Source organism: Perissodus microlepis, chromosome 7 (assembly GCF_051167445.1).
Source record: "Perissodus microlepis isolate ML-2025 ecotype Zambia chromosome 7, ASM5116744v1, whole genome shotgun sequence".
NCBI classification, from domain to species: Eukaryota; Metazoa; Chordata; class Actinopteri; order Cichliformes; family Cichlidae; genus Perissodus; species Perissodus microlepis.
The window spans coordinates 64765646-64782166 of record NC_140467.1 but is presented as its reverse complement, the minus strand read 5'-3'; the positions used below and the strand labels follow the sequence as shown (position 1 = coordinate 64782166).

At 47.5% G+C, this 16521-nt stretch overlaps 1 protein-coding gene across 3 annotated transcripts in view; it reads right to left on the bottom strand.

Annotated features, from left to right (window-relative positions):
• ptprbl (protein tyrosine phosphatase receptor type B, like) overlaps positions 1–16521 on the bottom strand; it is a 35402-nt gene that overhangs the window by 15610 nt on the left and 3271 nt on the right. For all 3 annotated transcript variants that reach the window (XM_084936711.1, XM_084936709.1, XM_084936710.1), the window contains exons 2-11: positions 13657–15080; positions 10211–10490; positions 7080–7388; positions 6481–6744; positions 4813–5076; positions 4387–4650; positions 4041–4310; positions 3677–3943; positions 719–982; positions 227–490 (exon numbers count right to left, since the gene is read on the bottom strand). In XM_084936711.1, coding sequence (XP_084792837.1) covers positions 227–490; positions 719–982; positions 3677–3943; positions 4041–4310; positions 4387–4650; positions 4813–5076; positions 6481–6744; positions 7080–7388; positions 10211–10490; positions 13657–15080 — 3870 coding nt within the window. The remainder of the gene's footprint in view (positions 1–226; positions 491–718; positions 983–3676; positions 3944–4040; positions 4311–4386; positions 4651–4812; positions 5077–6480; positions 6745–7079; positions 7389–10210; positions 10491–13656; positions 15081–16521) is intronic.

Below are 16521 nucleotides of genomic sequence, written 5' to 3'. Positions count from 1 at the left end.
GGGGTCTCCTCCCAGATGGACCGAAACATCTCAGCTAGCGTCCCTCAAAGAGGAGGAGCAGCAGCAGATCTGGCAACAAAGACAGTTTTTCTTTCCTTCTCACCGATCGATAGATCTATCGCCTGCTGAGCTCGACTGCATCCTGACATGTATCATCTAGTTTACTCGCTGAATGATGCAGCATTCATGTTCCTAATGAGCCTGACTGAGGTCAAAGGTCACTCACAGGTGCTGCCATGGGTGGAGGCAATGGCTTCGTACTTTCCGCTCCACGTGGTCACTAGCACTGTGTAGAGTCTGCCGGGCACCAGGCCGGTGAACACACAGTTGTGCTCCGTCTTTGGAACCGTCTTGTTTTGCAGGAAGACGTTGTTGTGCTTGATGAACACCTGATACAGGTCGAAGTCTCCAGCAGCGTGACGCCAATACACCTTCAGGTAGCTGTCCGAAGCATTGTGGGTCGCTGTGGGGCTCTGGACCTTCGACGGCTCTGATGGAGGATAATCAGACAAGACTGATGATACCGGAGTTTACGGTGTTTTGTGTAAAAAAGCTACAGCAGGTACAGAGCCAGGTGTGTATAGACCTGGACAAGCACATGTTGGTATCATTTTTGCTGTTTAACACTTACAAACTGAATGAATTGTTCTAAAGTGCCGACTTTACTGGAACATGGTTTAAAATTCTGACTGGTCGATGCTGTGAGTGGTGTACATACGTGTCCTCTCCTGGATGAAAGTCTGATTTTTGTAGAGACCGCTGCAGGTAGTGATGGAGATGTTGTAGAGGCGTCCAGACACCAGCGAGTCGAAAACGCACGTCGGGGTCGACTTGGGCACGGTGAGGGTGTGAATGGTCCTCTCCCGGTCACTCAGGGTCACCAGGTATCTGTCCACCTCACCTACAGCCTGACTCCAAGACACGCTGAGGAAGTCCATGCGCCCGTTGTTGCTGACCCTGACATCGCTCACTGCCGCCGGCACTGAGGGGGTAGGAAGAGGGCGGAGTCAGAGTAAACACACAAGCACACTCGTTTTCGTACCTTAGCTTACCCTAACCATAACCTAACTGTGACACTAAAAGCACATTTTGAGTCTCAAAAACATCTTCAAACTCGTGGGGACGGCTGTTCCCACTGCTGGAGCATCAGAACAAAGACTAATAACAGTGTCAGTTAAAGCCCAGTGAATAAAAATGGGTTTTTAACCTGGATTTAAAGACCACCACTGAGGTAGACTGCCTGATGTGAAGAGGAAGATCATCCCAAAGCTTCGGGGACACAGTAGAGGACACTCGATCTCCTCTAAGTTTCAGCGTTAGGGCCTGAGAGCAACAGCTGCTCAGCTGAGTGAACGAGGGGGGACATAGGGCAAATATACAGGCGCCAGAGCAGTTAAGGATTTAAAAACCAGTAAAAAAAAATTGAAATAGATCCTCAGTGCAATTTTAAGCCAGTGTAGGGAGGCCAGAACCAGAGTAATATGCCCAAATGTTCTTTTACCAGTTAAAACCCGTGCTGCAGGCGTGACAGAGAGCCCTGTTGAATGATGTGTTCCACCTCATTTTTATTCTTCTAATTATATTTAAACTTTTTGACACCGCAGGGACTGCACTTTATATTTTTTGTACTTGTTACAACAACAGTTAAGATATTCTGTTCTATTCAACAAAACCTGTACCTGTGGAGAACAGAGAGCATGTAGAGATCACACGGGGGGAGCACTGAATCACGATGCTGTGATGTAGCAATGCTAAGCTCTACCATGTCTGCACACTGTGAGCTCCAAACCCAGAAGCTTTAGAAAAACATGAAACTCTCAGAGTAAAATTAAAACGCAGATGACCTCTCGCTCCTGAGATCATCAAAGTGAGCGACCGATTCTTATACGGCGCCTCTCTTCTCCCAGAGGCGCCTCATTCACACCAGCACTCTCTTTTGTAACAACCACTCACACATTCATTCTCCGAGCCACCTGGATCAAAGCGGATGAGCATGTTTCCGGCTGCTTCTGCCAAAGTCTGTTTATTTTGAGCCGTTTCAAAGATGAAATCGTGACTACTCTGCACGCTCTGTATGTTATGTGATCTTCATAAAGTCCTCTGCAAGTTATACAACGGCTGCCAGCACTGGTGAAGAACAATGAAGCTCCGCCCTGACGGGAAGTCTCTCTGTCATCAGCGCTTCCTGAAAATTCCTCACAAATTCCTGCTTTTTACTAATATCCTGCTCTCAGTTCAACAAGCACACAAAGTAAGAATGTGTCTGAAATACACAGAGTCAATACATAATCAATGGTATTATTGATCTTATCATGATCAATAATACTATTATTACATCACATATACAGCTATTTTTATTTCTGAAAGACTTGATGCGCATTAACTTCTGTCCAGTTATACGACTGATAAATGCTGTTAACAATTAGCAGTGTTAATGACAACACTGATTAGCTGGCACAGTTTGTTTAGCTGGGTTATGTTTTAATTCCTCAGGTTAGTTCAGGGTTACCAGAAATAAACGAGCCTGTGCTGTTCTCATTGCTGTCAGGCAGTGTTGGTCAAGTTACTTGAAAAAAGTAATCAGTAACTAATTACTGATTACTTCCCCAAAAAAGTAATCCCGTTACTTTACTGATTACTTATTTTCAAAAGTAATTAGTTACTTAGTTACTTTTTAAAACACGATTTACAACCTGAATAGGTGATAAAGTGATAGATCTTTCAGCCCAATTCTACTTTTTCTGCATAATCCATCATACAAAATGTAATCAAATGGAAAAGTCTCTTTTTAAAACTTGTTTTATTAGTTTTAATCTTTTAACTTTATGCATCAAGCAAAAATTTAATTATCTGCAACATTCACTGACTGGAAGAAATTAGTTTAACATTTAAACTTATTTTCTGCACATTCCAGCACATAAAATATTTTTTGTGTTTACACTCAGTCTTTCAAATAGATGCAAGTAAAACACAGCAGAAAATAAATAAAGTCAAAGACTAGCAGTCCTGTTGCTCTATTTTCACCTGTAAAGCAGGAGTGGGTTAGGCGGAGGTTTACCCTGGTGCAGGTGTGCCGCAGCGGTCAGTGGAAGGATACGGCAGTTTCTCTGTGAGTTTCCCATTACGTCGTAGCTACTCGGTGCTTGCTCGGAAGTTTAGGGTTTTTTTCGCTGTAAAAAGAAGTTTTCTTCCCACGCACAACGGACACTAATGTTTTTGTCACTTTTTATGGAATCAAACTCAAAGTAAGGTCAGTACTTCCACGCTTTAAACGCTGCACGCTCATACTCTCTCCGCACTCGATATATGATCCACTGTTGATCTGCACACAGCTGTTGTCACGAACGTCGCACTCGCTTACGTCACTGTCATGAGACATTCTCGCAAAACAATCACGGTTTTAGTAACGCAGTAACGCAGCGTTCCTACGGGAAAGTAACGGTAATCTAATTACCGTTTTTGCAATAGTAATCCCTTCCTTTACTCGTTACTTGAAAAAAGTAATGGGATTACAGTAACGCCCATCTCTGCTGTCAGGTGAGACTCACTGGTACAGCCTTCTGTACTGTCTCTTCGCATCGTGGTGGTAAATCTCCCACAGCGTGAGCACTTTGTTTAAGCTGCAGCTCAACTCCACCCTCGTGTTGTTCCTGAAACGACTGCTGGCGTTTCTTACCTGTGCGTCCCTCGGACACCGTCTGTCTGGAGACGTGTCCCACTCTGACCGTGGTCACCACCACGCGGTACAGGGCGCCCGGTCTCAGGGCCTGGAAGCTGAGGCTGCTGATGTTGGCCATCACGCTCTCATTCTTGATGACGCTGCTGTCATGAACCAGCAAGACTTGGTAGGAGTCCAGATATCCGGAGGCCGGTGCCCACCGCGCCTGCAGACTGTCGGTGCTGCCGAGGTTGGAGAGCCGCAGCCCACTGACCTGAGCCGGAGCTGAGGGGGTGGAGAAAGGAAACGCATTACAACAGGAACAACAATAACGCTTCATTAATACTACAATCGTGGCATTGTCATCGTCGCTGTGACGTACTGGTCCGTGCCGCCACAGAGGCGGAACTGCTCAGGTTACCGCTGTTGGTTGTCACGGTAATGATGTACTGGCCCCCAGGCGTGATGCTGTTGAAAGTGCACTCTTTGGCCTCCCAGCCGAGGACTCTCTGATCTACAATGGTGGCAGCGGCGGTCGCCCACCTGAGGAGCACGGTGAAGCCGTCCCATTGTCCGAGCGGCCGACTCCACCGGACGCTCAGCGAGGTTTCGTCAGCCTGGCGTACGAGCAGCTGCTGCACGGGCCACGGCGCTGCAGAGAGGAAGGGGTGGGGTCAACAACACTGATACCGACTCATTTTGGAAGTTCAGACTTCAAGTGAACTGACCCAGCTGACTGCTGCAGCGCGCTGTGTTGCCCAGAACGCCGCTGTGAACTGTGACCTCTGCGCTGTAGAGTCGTCCGGGGACCAGGCTGAGGACGGAGAAGGCGTGCTGCCTGCTTGCCTTACTGACGGTCTCGTTTGCCAGAACCACCGAGCCGTTCTTCAGGATGACGCTGTAGTTCTCCCAGTCGCCTCTGGGGGGCAGCCAGCTGAGCCACAGTGTTCGAGCATCAGCCGACATAGAGAGCGCTGACACCTGGTCAGGTACTGAAACAGCACAAGACAGACGGGGAAATTAAAAGCAATATAAACAACACAGACCCCCCAGCAGAGGGCGTCTGAGTCTGTGGTCCAGCGTTCTCACCTCCACCTGACGCGATGGCATGTACCTGTAACTCCCTCTGTACCTGCTCTCTGAGCTGAACTCACCTGTCCTCGCTGTGCTCCTGCTCTCGGTGCTTTGACTGCCTGCTGAGGAGCTGACTGACACCTCGTAGCTACGCCCAGGGGTCAGACCCTCAAACTCCACTTGGGTGATGTTGGGGAGAAGGTGACGTAGCTGAGGGTCGGATCCTGGAGCCCTCAGGGTCACCAGGTAGGATTCCACCCCTCCTTTAGGTGGGAGCCAGGAGGCCCGCAGGTGGTCTGAGCTGCCGTTGTTTTCGAGGACGAGACGTGACACTGGTGCTGGGGCTGAAGAAAAGGAGGAGGAGGAGGACCCACGTTAGACTCATGTTTGTACAGTTTTCTCCTCTTCTTCCTGTTTCGCCTGAACTTTACCAGCTGTCTCATGTGTTCACCTGGAAACAGCAGCAGTGTTTCAGAAGCAATGCAATGATTAATGGGCGTTTATGTAATGTGGTGTGGGTGGAGAGTCTGCGCCACGTGTGAAAAGATTTGCTGAAGCGATGAAGAGGCTGGGTGAGGTGAGCAGCTGTAGACAGAGAAAGGGCGTGAGGGAGAAAGGTCTGAAATATCCCGGAAACGCCGCTGCTGCTGGAAAGAAAAACAGAGCCGCAGGACGACGAAGATCCAGTTTTTATCTTCACGCCGAAGCTCGAACGCTCAGAGGAATGAAGACAACTTCATAAACTTCATGCTGACAGAAATATTTGAAACTATTTTACAGGCTAACAATGCCGAGGTAAAGTCCATCAGTTGCAAATCTCACAGCTGGTCGGCTGTCCAACAAACACATGACTCATTTAAGATGACACAGCAGCAGGACGCAGCCTCGCTGAGTGGATTCACTGCCACGTCAACGCATTAAAGTCTGAACCAGAGAAACAGATCAAGGGCATCAAAACGACCGAGGTCACGTTGTGGACTGTAAACAACAAAGAAATTTAAACTCTGCGGAATAAGAAATAAAACGCAGCGATGTTCACATTGTAGATGCCTCCACAGATATTTGGGACTCAAACCCTATACTGCAAAGTGCGGGTGGGGTTAGGGTCAGCAATGATGACCTCAGACGGTTAAATCTGATTGGTCAGTCGTGAGACGTCATTTTACGCCTTTGTGTGGTTGAAAGGTTGAGAAACAGACGAAAGGTTGTCTCCTCACGCTCATTTTAGCCGCGACTTCCTGTATCCCTGCTGCAGCTTCCTGCTGATTGGAGCTCTGAAGACATCGTAGCTCACATCTGTCTGCAGGTGTTGTTTTACTGACACGTGCTTGTCGGGTCTCTCCAGGTGAACGCCTTTTGCTCCCTGCTGATGATCAGAGGAGTTTGTGGAGGTGTTCTGGGGATAACCACACTCAGATGTAGGTGAGCTTTGAGCTCAGTGTTTTTAATGCAGGTTATTTGTATTTCCCAGTTTATGGGTATTTTTAGATGGCATGGTGAAGTAGAACCTGTTCTGCAGATGAGTCCCTGACCTGAAATCCGCTAACTCCATATCTTTGTTTCATCGTCTACAGCATCAAACGGCTTTTTAAGACGCAGGAAGAAAGTGGGTGAAGGTTCAGAGACCTGGACATGAGGGCGAATCTCTAAATTCACAGTTCACACGTCCATCGAGTGTTTTGGTATTTTAGAAACACTCATGTACTCAGATTACCTCAGATTCTAACACGGGTCAGTGCTTTCGCTACCTGTGACGGATGCTGTCGAGGCGGAGCTCTGAATGCCGACTGCTTCTGTTACCACGGTGATGGTGTACGGGGTCCCTGGGTGCAGACCATCCAGCTCCACCGAGGTGCTGCTGTTCTTCAGAGTGATGTTCTTCAGCAGAACACCAGCCCGATCCCTCAGCAGAACCCTGAGGTTCTCCATGCGGCCCGAGCCGATCCACCAAGTCACCCCGAGGCTGTGTGAGGAAGAGGACGCCACCTGCAGGCCGTCCACTGAGGAGGGAGCTGAGGCAGGGAGAGAGGAGCATTACGGAGGGGTGGTGGAGAGATCAGAGGGTATTGACACCGCTGTGATGGTCACTGTTTTTCTTTTTAAACCACTTTCACGCTGAATGAGTTGCTCTTGAACAGTTTTAGTTTTATTCCTTTTTAAAGCTCTATGTTTTTATTATTATTGATCATGTGATAAGCTCTCAGCCAATCAGGTGCATTCTGATCATGTTCCAGAGCAACATATCCCTCTGAGTGTAAGAATTTCATTGCTGGTAGTGATGTGCTGTTGTTACCTGTACAATAATAAAACTTGAACATGAGAAGATTCTGGAGGTGTTGTAGCTCACCTGTAGCTGTCATTGCGTGGACAGGTGAGGCGCTTTTGTTCCCAGCTGAAGCTGCCACACTGACTTTGTACAGAGTCCCGGGAATCAGGGAGGTGAACCCGGTTTGGGAGGCTGCAGAGCCCTTGATTCTGGTCCTGCGCCGGGATCCGGAGCTCGTGTCCTCCAGAGTCACATCGTACCAGTCCACGCGACCGGTAGGCCGAGTCCAGGACACCGTCAGAGCCGAGCCGCTTAGAACCGTCAACAGGCTTTTATGATGAGGTTGAGCTGGGCCCAGCTGGAGGTCCAGATGAGCTGGGCCAACTGGGTCTGAAACAGGAGAGGACACTCAGTGTATACCCACACTGAAAACAGGAAGTTTTATTTTGAAATGACATTTTACAGCGCTTTTGTTTTCCATTAATTAATATTTGGGTAATCAAAGTTTTTTAAACTAAGACACTGAACTGTAGCAGTTAGCAGATTTCAGGGGGTTTGGTTTGGTTCTGGTGTATCTGTTGCTGTTCATTCAGAAACACTTGATTGGATCAGGCTGTGGGTCCTGCTTGGAGAAAGGTTTAGGCTGAGTTCAGGGACAGGCTGGGATTAAGGTTGGGGTTGGAGGTAGTGTTTGGATTGGGGTTGGGTTTTTGGTACAGACTGCGGTGGGCACTGAGATTTGGGTTGAGTTCAAAGGAGTACAAGTTTGGATTGCGGGTTCAAGACCATGGAAGGGGACAGGTTTATGGTGGGTTTGGGGACAGATTTGGAGTTTGAGTTGGACTGGGAGGTTGTGGTCGAGGATCATGGGTGGGGTTGTGGTTTGGATTAGTTGCAGAAAAAAGAAGCAAAGGAAAAAGAAGAAGGAGCACAAGAACATCAAAAACAACACGTGAATTGGCGATTAGTGCAGCTGTCACAACAGCTCTGGTGGAGTCGGCTAGGGAAGACTGTGCGTTTCAGAGGGATGACCCAGAGATGGTAAATGATTTCCCAAAGCCAACACTATTATCCTGTAAACCAGAGGAGGAAAGACTTCCAATTTAGAGAAGCAGCTAAAACATCTGCATCCAGGTGGGTCTGAGTTTAGTCGTCAGCACCGCTGAGCATCAGCTTTGTTCCATAGTCTGCAGTCTGTTGGTGAGCGCCCTACATGTAACATGACCTGCCACCATGTTAGTGGTTTAACACGCCTTTTTAATGACCGGGTTTATATTTATGTTTTGGCATCTAGAATTGTGAACTTCTACTGGCTTTGGTGAATTCCCCATGTGGTTGGTGGTCGTGGGCGCAGTGACACCGTGCTGCTGCAGAGGCCCACGCGCTTGTTCGAGCAGCTAAAAGAATGAGAGCGTTTTCACGGAGGCAGCATGAGTCCACACAGGAAACTGAAAAAAATAGGCTGGGTGGGGCAGGATGATGAGGACAACCCCCCCGGTCCTGAACTCTGGCCTGTTCTTCGTGATGGCTTCCTGTTTGAGCAGACTTCCCTGCTTGCTGTTGGAAGGCTGGCAACACCCCAAGGACAAAATGTCCGACCCGCACAGCACAAGCTGCAAAGCTCCAGAAACGTCAACAGACTTGTAAAGATCCCAAATGACTCTGTGACTTTTACGAGACGACCGAGGCACAGCAAGCAACGCCTGACTCCACCTCACCCTGAACGGTGGTCTTCAAACTGCAGCAGAGGAAACATGTCCACGTGATTCACGGCCAGCCTTCGGTCTGACAGTCACCGTCCTGACGTGAACGTATTAATTGGGACGAAAATGAACAGAGCAGGAACATTTTCAATGTTGAGAGAAAACCAGAGAAAGCTCGGCTGCAGCTGCTCGTTCCAGAAAGTTCCTGATAAACACAGAAACACTCTCTAACAATGGTCTTCATCTCATCTTGAGTGTTTGTTTCCAGAAACATCCCCTCCTCACCCTCCTCACCCTCCTCACCCTCCTCTGCTCTCAGCCACTTCCTTCGTTTGTTTGCAGCAGGTCGTGGATCAGTTCAGCGATGGGGGGAGGTCAGGGTTTGGGTTAGTTTAGGCATGTTTTTAGAAAACACTTGTAATCATTAAAGCAAAGCATTAATCGGCCTCATTTACCAACAGTGCACAAATCTGTGGTTCATCAGGACTTTTGTTTTTACTTCGTGAAGACATTTAGAAGTGCCTCTGACCACGCGTACGAACAGATGCCTGTCCATCGTAAGAAAGCACACGTCTTTGAAACGACTGCTAATAATTATTATTGCCTTTTAGACTCTAATTAAAGTTTTCCAAAACATTATAAGCACCGAAATGCTTCTTCTTCTCACAGATCACGTCCTCCTCGTCTCCACGTTTTCTTCTGGTCTGCTTCTCGTTTCACTCCAAACATTGTGGAGCCACAGTCGCTGTTTGAGGGGAAACAATATTCAGCAGCCCGTTATTTCAGCCTGATTTATTTATCTCTCTGTTATTTAAAACAGTCATCACTCCCATGGAAAGCGGTCCCTGATCTGGATTCCTCCTTGGAGTTAGGAAAGTGTTTTAAAGGTTTCTGCAGCCGGACGTTCTCCTTCTTTCTTGGCTTAGCAGTGCAGGTTTCTCTCTTACATCATTGCAGCTCTCTTCAACTTCACCTGGCCGTACGCAGGCAGTGAGCACAGTCTGATGTACTAACATGTTTCCCTAAATCTGATGGTGATTTTTTTGTTTTCATGCACGTGTTAGTAAAGTTTTACTGTTTTTAACTTGTATTGTGTCTTTTACCTGTATTGCTATGTATCACTTTTATTTTTTTTTATCTTTTTAGTTTCAAATAGTTGTACAGCACTTTGTTTGAAAGCGCTTTATAAATAAAGTTATTATTATTATTATTAAAGCAGGTCCAGAGATATTGAATCTTGGAAGTTTGAATATTTTTAACCGGATTATTTTTAGAAATGTTGATTTTATTGTTTGAAGTTTAAAAACCTGGCGCGCTCTAAAACATAATATGATCAATAATCAATAATGTCAGGAGGTTTATCCATGATGGGGAGCACACGTGCATGGGTGTCATGAGAAAGGGGCGGAGCTTGTTCTAAGTAATGTGACGGTAAAGTTAAAATAGCTACACAGAGCACTCAGGTGCTAACTTCTGAACTGCAGCTTCACTCTTCAGGTGTGCTCCTACCTGTCTGAACTGTCCCGTGGCTAATCTCGCCATCCTTCCTGGAAACCGCTGTCAGCTGATACACTGTCCCGGGTTGCAGTCCCGTTATATTACAGATGGTGGCGCTGCTGGTCTCTCCATCAGACTTGCAGTGGGCAGGACCGGACCATGAGTCCAGAACGCAGAACAGACTGAAGTTACAGGACAGACCGGCCGACGTTACCTGCACCGCGACGGAGTCTGAGCTGGAGCTGATCTCCTTCAGGTCTGCGGAGCATCGGGGACCCTCTGAGGTCTGGACCTGCATCAGGAGGTCACAGAGAGAAGGGTCAGGGTCAAATGGTGTTTGTGAAACTCAAAGAAAATGATTTGCTGGTGTCTGATGTCTTTTTTACACAAATGGCCTTCGTGATGCAAATGCAGAGGAGGTTGTCTCCTCCTGGGATCAAACCAAAGGGTTCATACTCGTGACGTGAGTGTTTAAAGGCCTGCACAGAGGTAAAAAGTTCCCCTATTAACATCGCACTCTCAGAAAATAAGGCACTTTATTGTTTCTGTAGTGCTTACACTCTCTAAGGAATGAAAAGAGTACGAGTGAGGGCCCAAAGCACTCTGTTGTGTATTTCCCCTGAGCCTGATTCTGTTAGAGGCTTCTTCCTGTCTAAAAGGAGTTCTTCCTTCCCACTGTCACACAGACCATTGTCAGGTTGCCTCCATATTACTGATTGGTCTTTGGCTTACAACAGAAAGCGGATGTAGATAAATGATCCGGTAACTCACTGTCTTTGCGCCCCAAACGAATCCAAGAATCAAACATGTAGCGGCACATCTGAGCATCCCTGATTTAAATCTGACCGCTCGGTAAGAAACACGCTTCCTCTGACACACTGACAGTTACAGACATCTTTCACCTGAAGTACTTTGCTCCAGAGAGGAGCTGGAGGTTTCCTCCATCAGCTCCAGAGGCTGAAATGATCTGGAACTTCTTTCTCCTGCATCCCGGACCCGTGTGACTCTTTTCTCTCTGGGTCCATCGATCTTTAAACTTTCCCTCAGCGAGCAGAGGCACGTTCTGCACACCCCGCCCTGCTTTCCTTCCTGCCCGCCTCGGACTTTCTCCACAACCTTTAGCATCAAACTGAGCTCCATCGCTACCATCAGAGTGGGCTATTGTTGGGGTTGAGTTATCCAATCAGGAAACAGCCTCACACCAGAGGCTCGCTCTATTTATGTGTGAGCAGCATCAAAGTCTGCTTTATGTTGCACGCACACCGTTTCTTCATCTTCATCACTGCAAAATCAGACTTTCAACCAGAGTCACCTTCAACCACACACACAGGCTGCACCTCCTCTTCATTTCCACCACTGGTTAAGTCATTCATTAGTCTACGCTTCTTCATCGCCTCTGATAAAATTTGTCTGAACTGCTTGATCAGTTTCTGCGGAGAAACCTCAAAGTGTGTTTCCTGTTTACCGCTCACTGAGCGACTCCGTCCGTCACTCTACAGGGTGGGCCATTTATATGGATACAGCGTAACAACATGGGAATGGTTGGTTATATTAAAGTCCTGTTTGTGGCACATTAGTATATGTGAGGGGGCAAACTCCTCAAGATGGGCGGTGACCATGGTGGCCATTTAGAAGTCGGCCATCTTGGATACAACTTTTGTTTCTTCAATAGGAAGAGGGCCATGTGACACATCAAACTTATTGGTAATGTCACAAGAACAACAATGGTGTGCTTGGTTTCAACGTAACTTTATTCTTTCATGAGTTATTTACAAGTTTCTCTTTGTTCACAGCCATTGACATGTCGAAGAGGTTAACACGTGAGGAGCGAAATTGTGTTGATATCTGGTGAACGCAGTAACCGGGTCATTGCAGCAGATTTCAATGCAAGACCCCCTACGAGACCACCCATCTCCCATGCTACAGTTAGCAAACTGCTTGCTAAGTTTGGTGAAACTGGTTCAGTGTTGGATTTGCCAAAATGTGGACGCAAGAAAACTGTCACTAATGAAGAAACATCAGTGGCTGTCCTAGCTTCATTCAGCAAGAGCCCACAGCGTAGCACTCGCCGCATGTCACTGGAGAGCGGCATTAGTCGAACATCCCTTCGGCAGATATTAGCTACTCACAAATGGCACCCTTACAAACTCCAGCTACAGCGGCATCTCAGCGAGGACGACCCAGATCGGCGCACAGAATTTGCAGAATGGGCAAAACAAACATTGGAACAGGACCCTCAGTTCACGCAGAAGATTTTGTTCAGTGAAACTTTTATGTGAATGGTGAAGTTAACAAACAAAACCACCGCTATTGGTCTGACACTAACCCACATTGGATGGATCCCTCCAAGACTGCTGGAACAACAAAAGTGATGGTTTGGTGTGGTATATGAGGAACAACGATAGTGGGTCCATTCTTCATCAGTGGAAACCTCAAGGCCACTGGATATTTGAACTTGCTACATGATGATGAGTTTCCCTCTTTATGCACTGAAGCTGGCACGTTCCCTGAGTTTCCCAGCAAGATGGTGCACCACCACATTATGGGTGCAGGTCCGAGCATTCCTAGATGAACAGCTTCCTGGAAAGTGGATTGGTCGTCGTGGGCCAGTTGAATGGCCCCCAAGGTCTCCCGATCTGACCCCCTTAGACTTTTATCTTTGGGGTCATCTGAAGGCAATTGTCTATGGTGTGAAGATACGAGATGTGCAGCACCTGAAACTACGGATACTGGATGCCTGTGCTGGCATTTCTCCTGCGGTGTTGCTATCAGTGTGTGAAGAGTGGGAGAAGAGGGTTGCATTGACAATCCAACACAATGGGCAGCACATTGAACACATTTTATAAGCCCACCCTGTATAACCACTGAGCTGACTCATCGTCAGGCCTTCGGGCAGCCATGATCTTCATTTCAACACGGAAGTCGTGTTCTGAGACTCGACCTCTTGACTACATTTGACTTTGATTTTCTGTGTCCGAGAGAAGAGAATAAAAAAGAGTCTGGAGAGCTTTACCAGGTCAACATGGTAGAATAAAATAATACTATTAATACTGTGTTTCCATAGTAACACAGGAGTGTGATCGTCTTTTCATACGCTCAGTATGTACTGGCTTTGAGCTCTCAATTTGCTCTCCACCAGCTCCGCAGACCCAACCATCTGCTTCAGCTGGAAGCAACGCTCCCACGGAGCACCAGAACCACACCAGTCACAGGAAACCGAACCTCTGCCAACATCTGGCAGGTTTCACACTGAGCTTCTTCATACAAGCAGCAAACAGTCAAAGATCAAAATCAAGGAGAATAAAACTGATCTGGAGTTAACCGGCGTGAACTACCGCCAAACACAACACAACATCCTGAACACGTCTAAACACCATTTTAAACAGGTATGAGGACAGGCGTGCTCACATGTTGAAGTCCTCTAAAATAACAGCATCAAACAGAGGTGGGGTACTCACAGGTGTGGTGGAGGTGGACGTAGTAGTGTGAAGCATGCTTGTTGCTGGAGCGGTGGTGGTTGTTGCTGTGGGGCTGGTAGTGGTGGTTGCCGTGGTTTTGGTGGTTGGAGCAGGAGATGCTGTTGCAGTCGTAGGTGGAGTGGTTGTAGCAGGAGATGCTGCTGCAGTCGTAGGTGGGGTGGTTGTAGCAGGAGATGCTGTTGCAGTCGTAGGTGGGGTGGTTGTAGCAGGAGATGCTGTTACAGTCGTAGGTGGGGTGGTTGTAGCGGCGGTTGTTATGATGCTCGTGGTGGTTCTAGTATCTGCAGTTGTAGCTGGGAAACTATCACTGGGAGTGGTGGGTGGTGTGGTTTTGGTGACTGTGGTATGAGATGGTGCCATGGATGTAGGTGTAGTTGCTGGTGTTGTTATGGATAGTGTGGCTGCAGTCTCTGTGGTTGTGGTGGGGGTGGTGGTACTGGCAGTGGCAGGTGTGGTTTCGATGGCTGTGGTTAGAGACGGGTTCGTGGCTGTGGTTGCTGCAGTTGTAGCGGGAGTGGAGGCACGAGTGGAGGGTTGGATGGTGTGTGTCAAGCTGGCTGTTGTAGCTGGCAGAGGGATGGTTGTGTGTGTAGTTGCTGGTGTTGTTATTGATGGTGCGACTGTAGTCTCTGCAGTTGTGACAGGGGTGGTGCTACTGGTGGCTGTAGGAGGTGTGGTTTTGATGGCTGTGGTTGGAGCAGGCGCTGTTATGCTGCTCGTAGAGGGTGTGGTTACAGCAGCAGTGGTGCTGGTGTTTGTTGTACTCGTTTGTGGGACTGATGGAGCTGAGGTGCTACTTGCAGGGACCGCATCACCTGTTGGTGCTGTTGATAATACTTCTTGAGCCAGACTCTCTGAGATGTTTGGATGAAGGGTGGAGTCTGTGTCTGTGGGCGGGGTCTGGCTGTGAGTCCTGGGTGGTCTATGTGTGCTGGTGCTGGATGCAGACGGTGGAGGAGTGGTGGTGGTGGGTGCAGCTGAGGCGGTGCTGTCTGAGGGTGCTGCAGATGTTTGGTGTGTGGATCCGTCCTCGGGTTGTAGCTCAGTTATGACGTCTGTTGCTCCACCTGTGCTCACACGTGAGGAACCCAGCGTCACGCCTCCATCTCCGCTCGACTCGGACTGGTTTATAGCGATGGAGGACGATGACTCGTACAACGACGTGACCACCTCCGTCCTGACTAGGGAGTCACCTCCACCTGACGAGGTCTCCGAGGCGACTGACTGGTCCATGGTAAAAGCAGCTGTGCCATTTAAAGGGGATAGGTGGGTGACTGCAGGGGAAACATCTGGAGGGGACAGATTGTCCGTGACAGCGTTCCCAGGACTCCTGATGGTTTGGGCGGAGTTAGACAGGTCCAGCGGTGTGGATGAAGAAAAGGTGGAGGTGGCTGGAGATGTGTCTGAAAGTGAGAAGAAAGGTGAGAATATAAAGAGCGGCTCTGATTTGTCACATTCACAGATTAGTGAAATCACGCGTTAATCCTGAACGCAAACACCTTAAGTTAAAGTTCAGCCCAACCTGGACTCCGCCCACTGATGACAGACACACTTAAGACTGACCTGCGCTGCTTTTAGAGCTTATAGCCCAGTTACTCCAACCTACAAACCAACTACAAAACTAATGTCTGTGCCTGAAGCTCTGCGGTCTGAGCCAGCTGAGCCCGAACATGTGGCTGTGAGTGTTTTCAGATCCCGCAGGTGGAGGTGCGTCCTACTCTGCACACGTGGGTGGGGGTGAAACTCTCAGCTTCTCGTGAACGCTGCGATCTGTGTTCAGCGTGTTCTGCCGCTGCTGTTCATCTTTGATTCCTGGAGTTTTGGGTGGTCTTACTTCCTGTTTTACTTTGATAGTGCAAGACCTTTTTAATTCTGTCCCTTCAAAGTTACTTTGAAAAAGTAATAAGTTATAGTTACTACTTATTTCTTCAAAAAAGTAATTGAGTTAGTAACTCAGCTACAATATTGTAAAAGTAACTAATTACTTGGTAAAGTAACTATTGTGTTATAGGGTATAATTGGCCGTTTTCGACTACTTTTACATTTTAGCGCTACATACTTTATAAACTATTTGCCTCGCCTTGTTTGGTATCATTCTTTTCAGCACAACCTCACATGTTACAATTTAGAGTTACTTTTTCATTTTGACACACAGTATTCACACATTTGATCTAAAATCACACTAAATAAATAAAATCTCAGTAGAAAAAATCATTAACTTGAAATGCAAATATAAATTGTAAAGTTTGAAAACTTATGCACAAATTTTAAACAACAAAGTTATGAGGAACTATTTACCTAAAAATGTAGCCAAGGCCTCAGGTGTGTTTCTTTTATAACCACTTGGGTTGGGTTGACATAGCGTCTAGTTCCTATTTAATGTTAAATGGTCGTGTGATTGGTTTACCATGACTACAGCCCCCCACCCCCCCCAGCTCCCAGTAAGCTGAAGACAGCTTCACCCGTCTGTGTGTTGACAAACAGTAACACGTCCACATTTTCTTGATAGTAACAGTAACGGCGTTGTAACGATAGAAATAGTAATTAGTTAGATTACTAGTTACTGAAAAAGTAACGTGTTAGTAATGCTGTTATTCCCACGAAACACCCTGAATACTCAGCATGACCCGGTCTGCATGCAGTTTGTCTTCCATGTTGGCACCGGCTCGTTCCCAGCTGTCATATACATGCTGCACTCACACACTCAGATTGTTATACTTCACTCAGATGGCAGACGGGTTTCACCCTGTGCTCCATCCGTCTGCTGAATGTAAATCACTGATAAATGCAAATCACCGTTCTCCCTGGAGACCGGCAACCAAAGAAAGGTTACTTGCAGAGCTT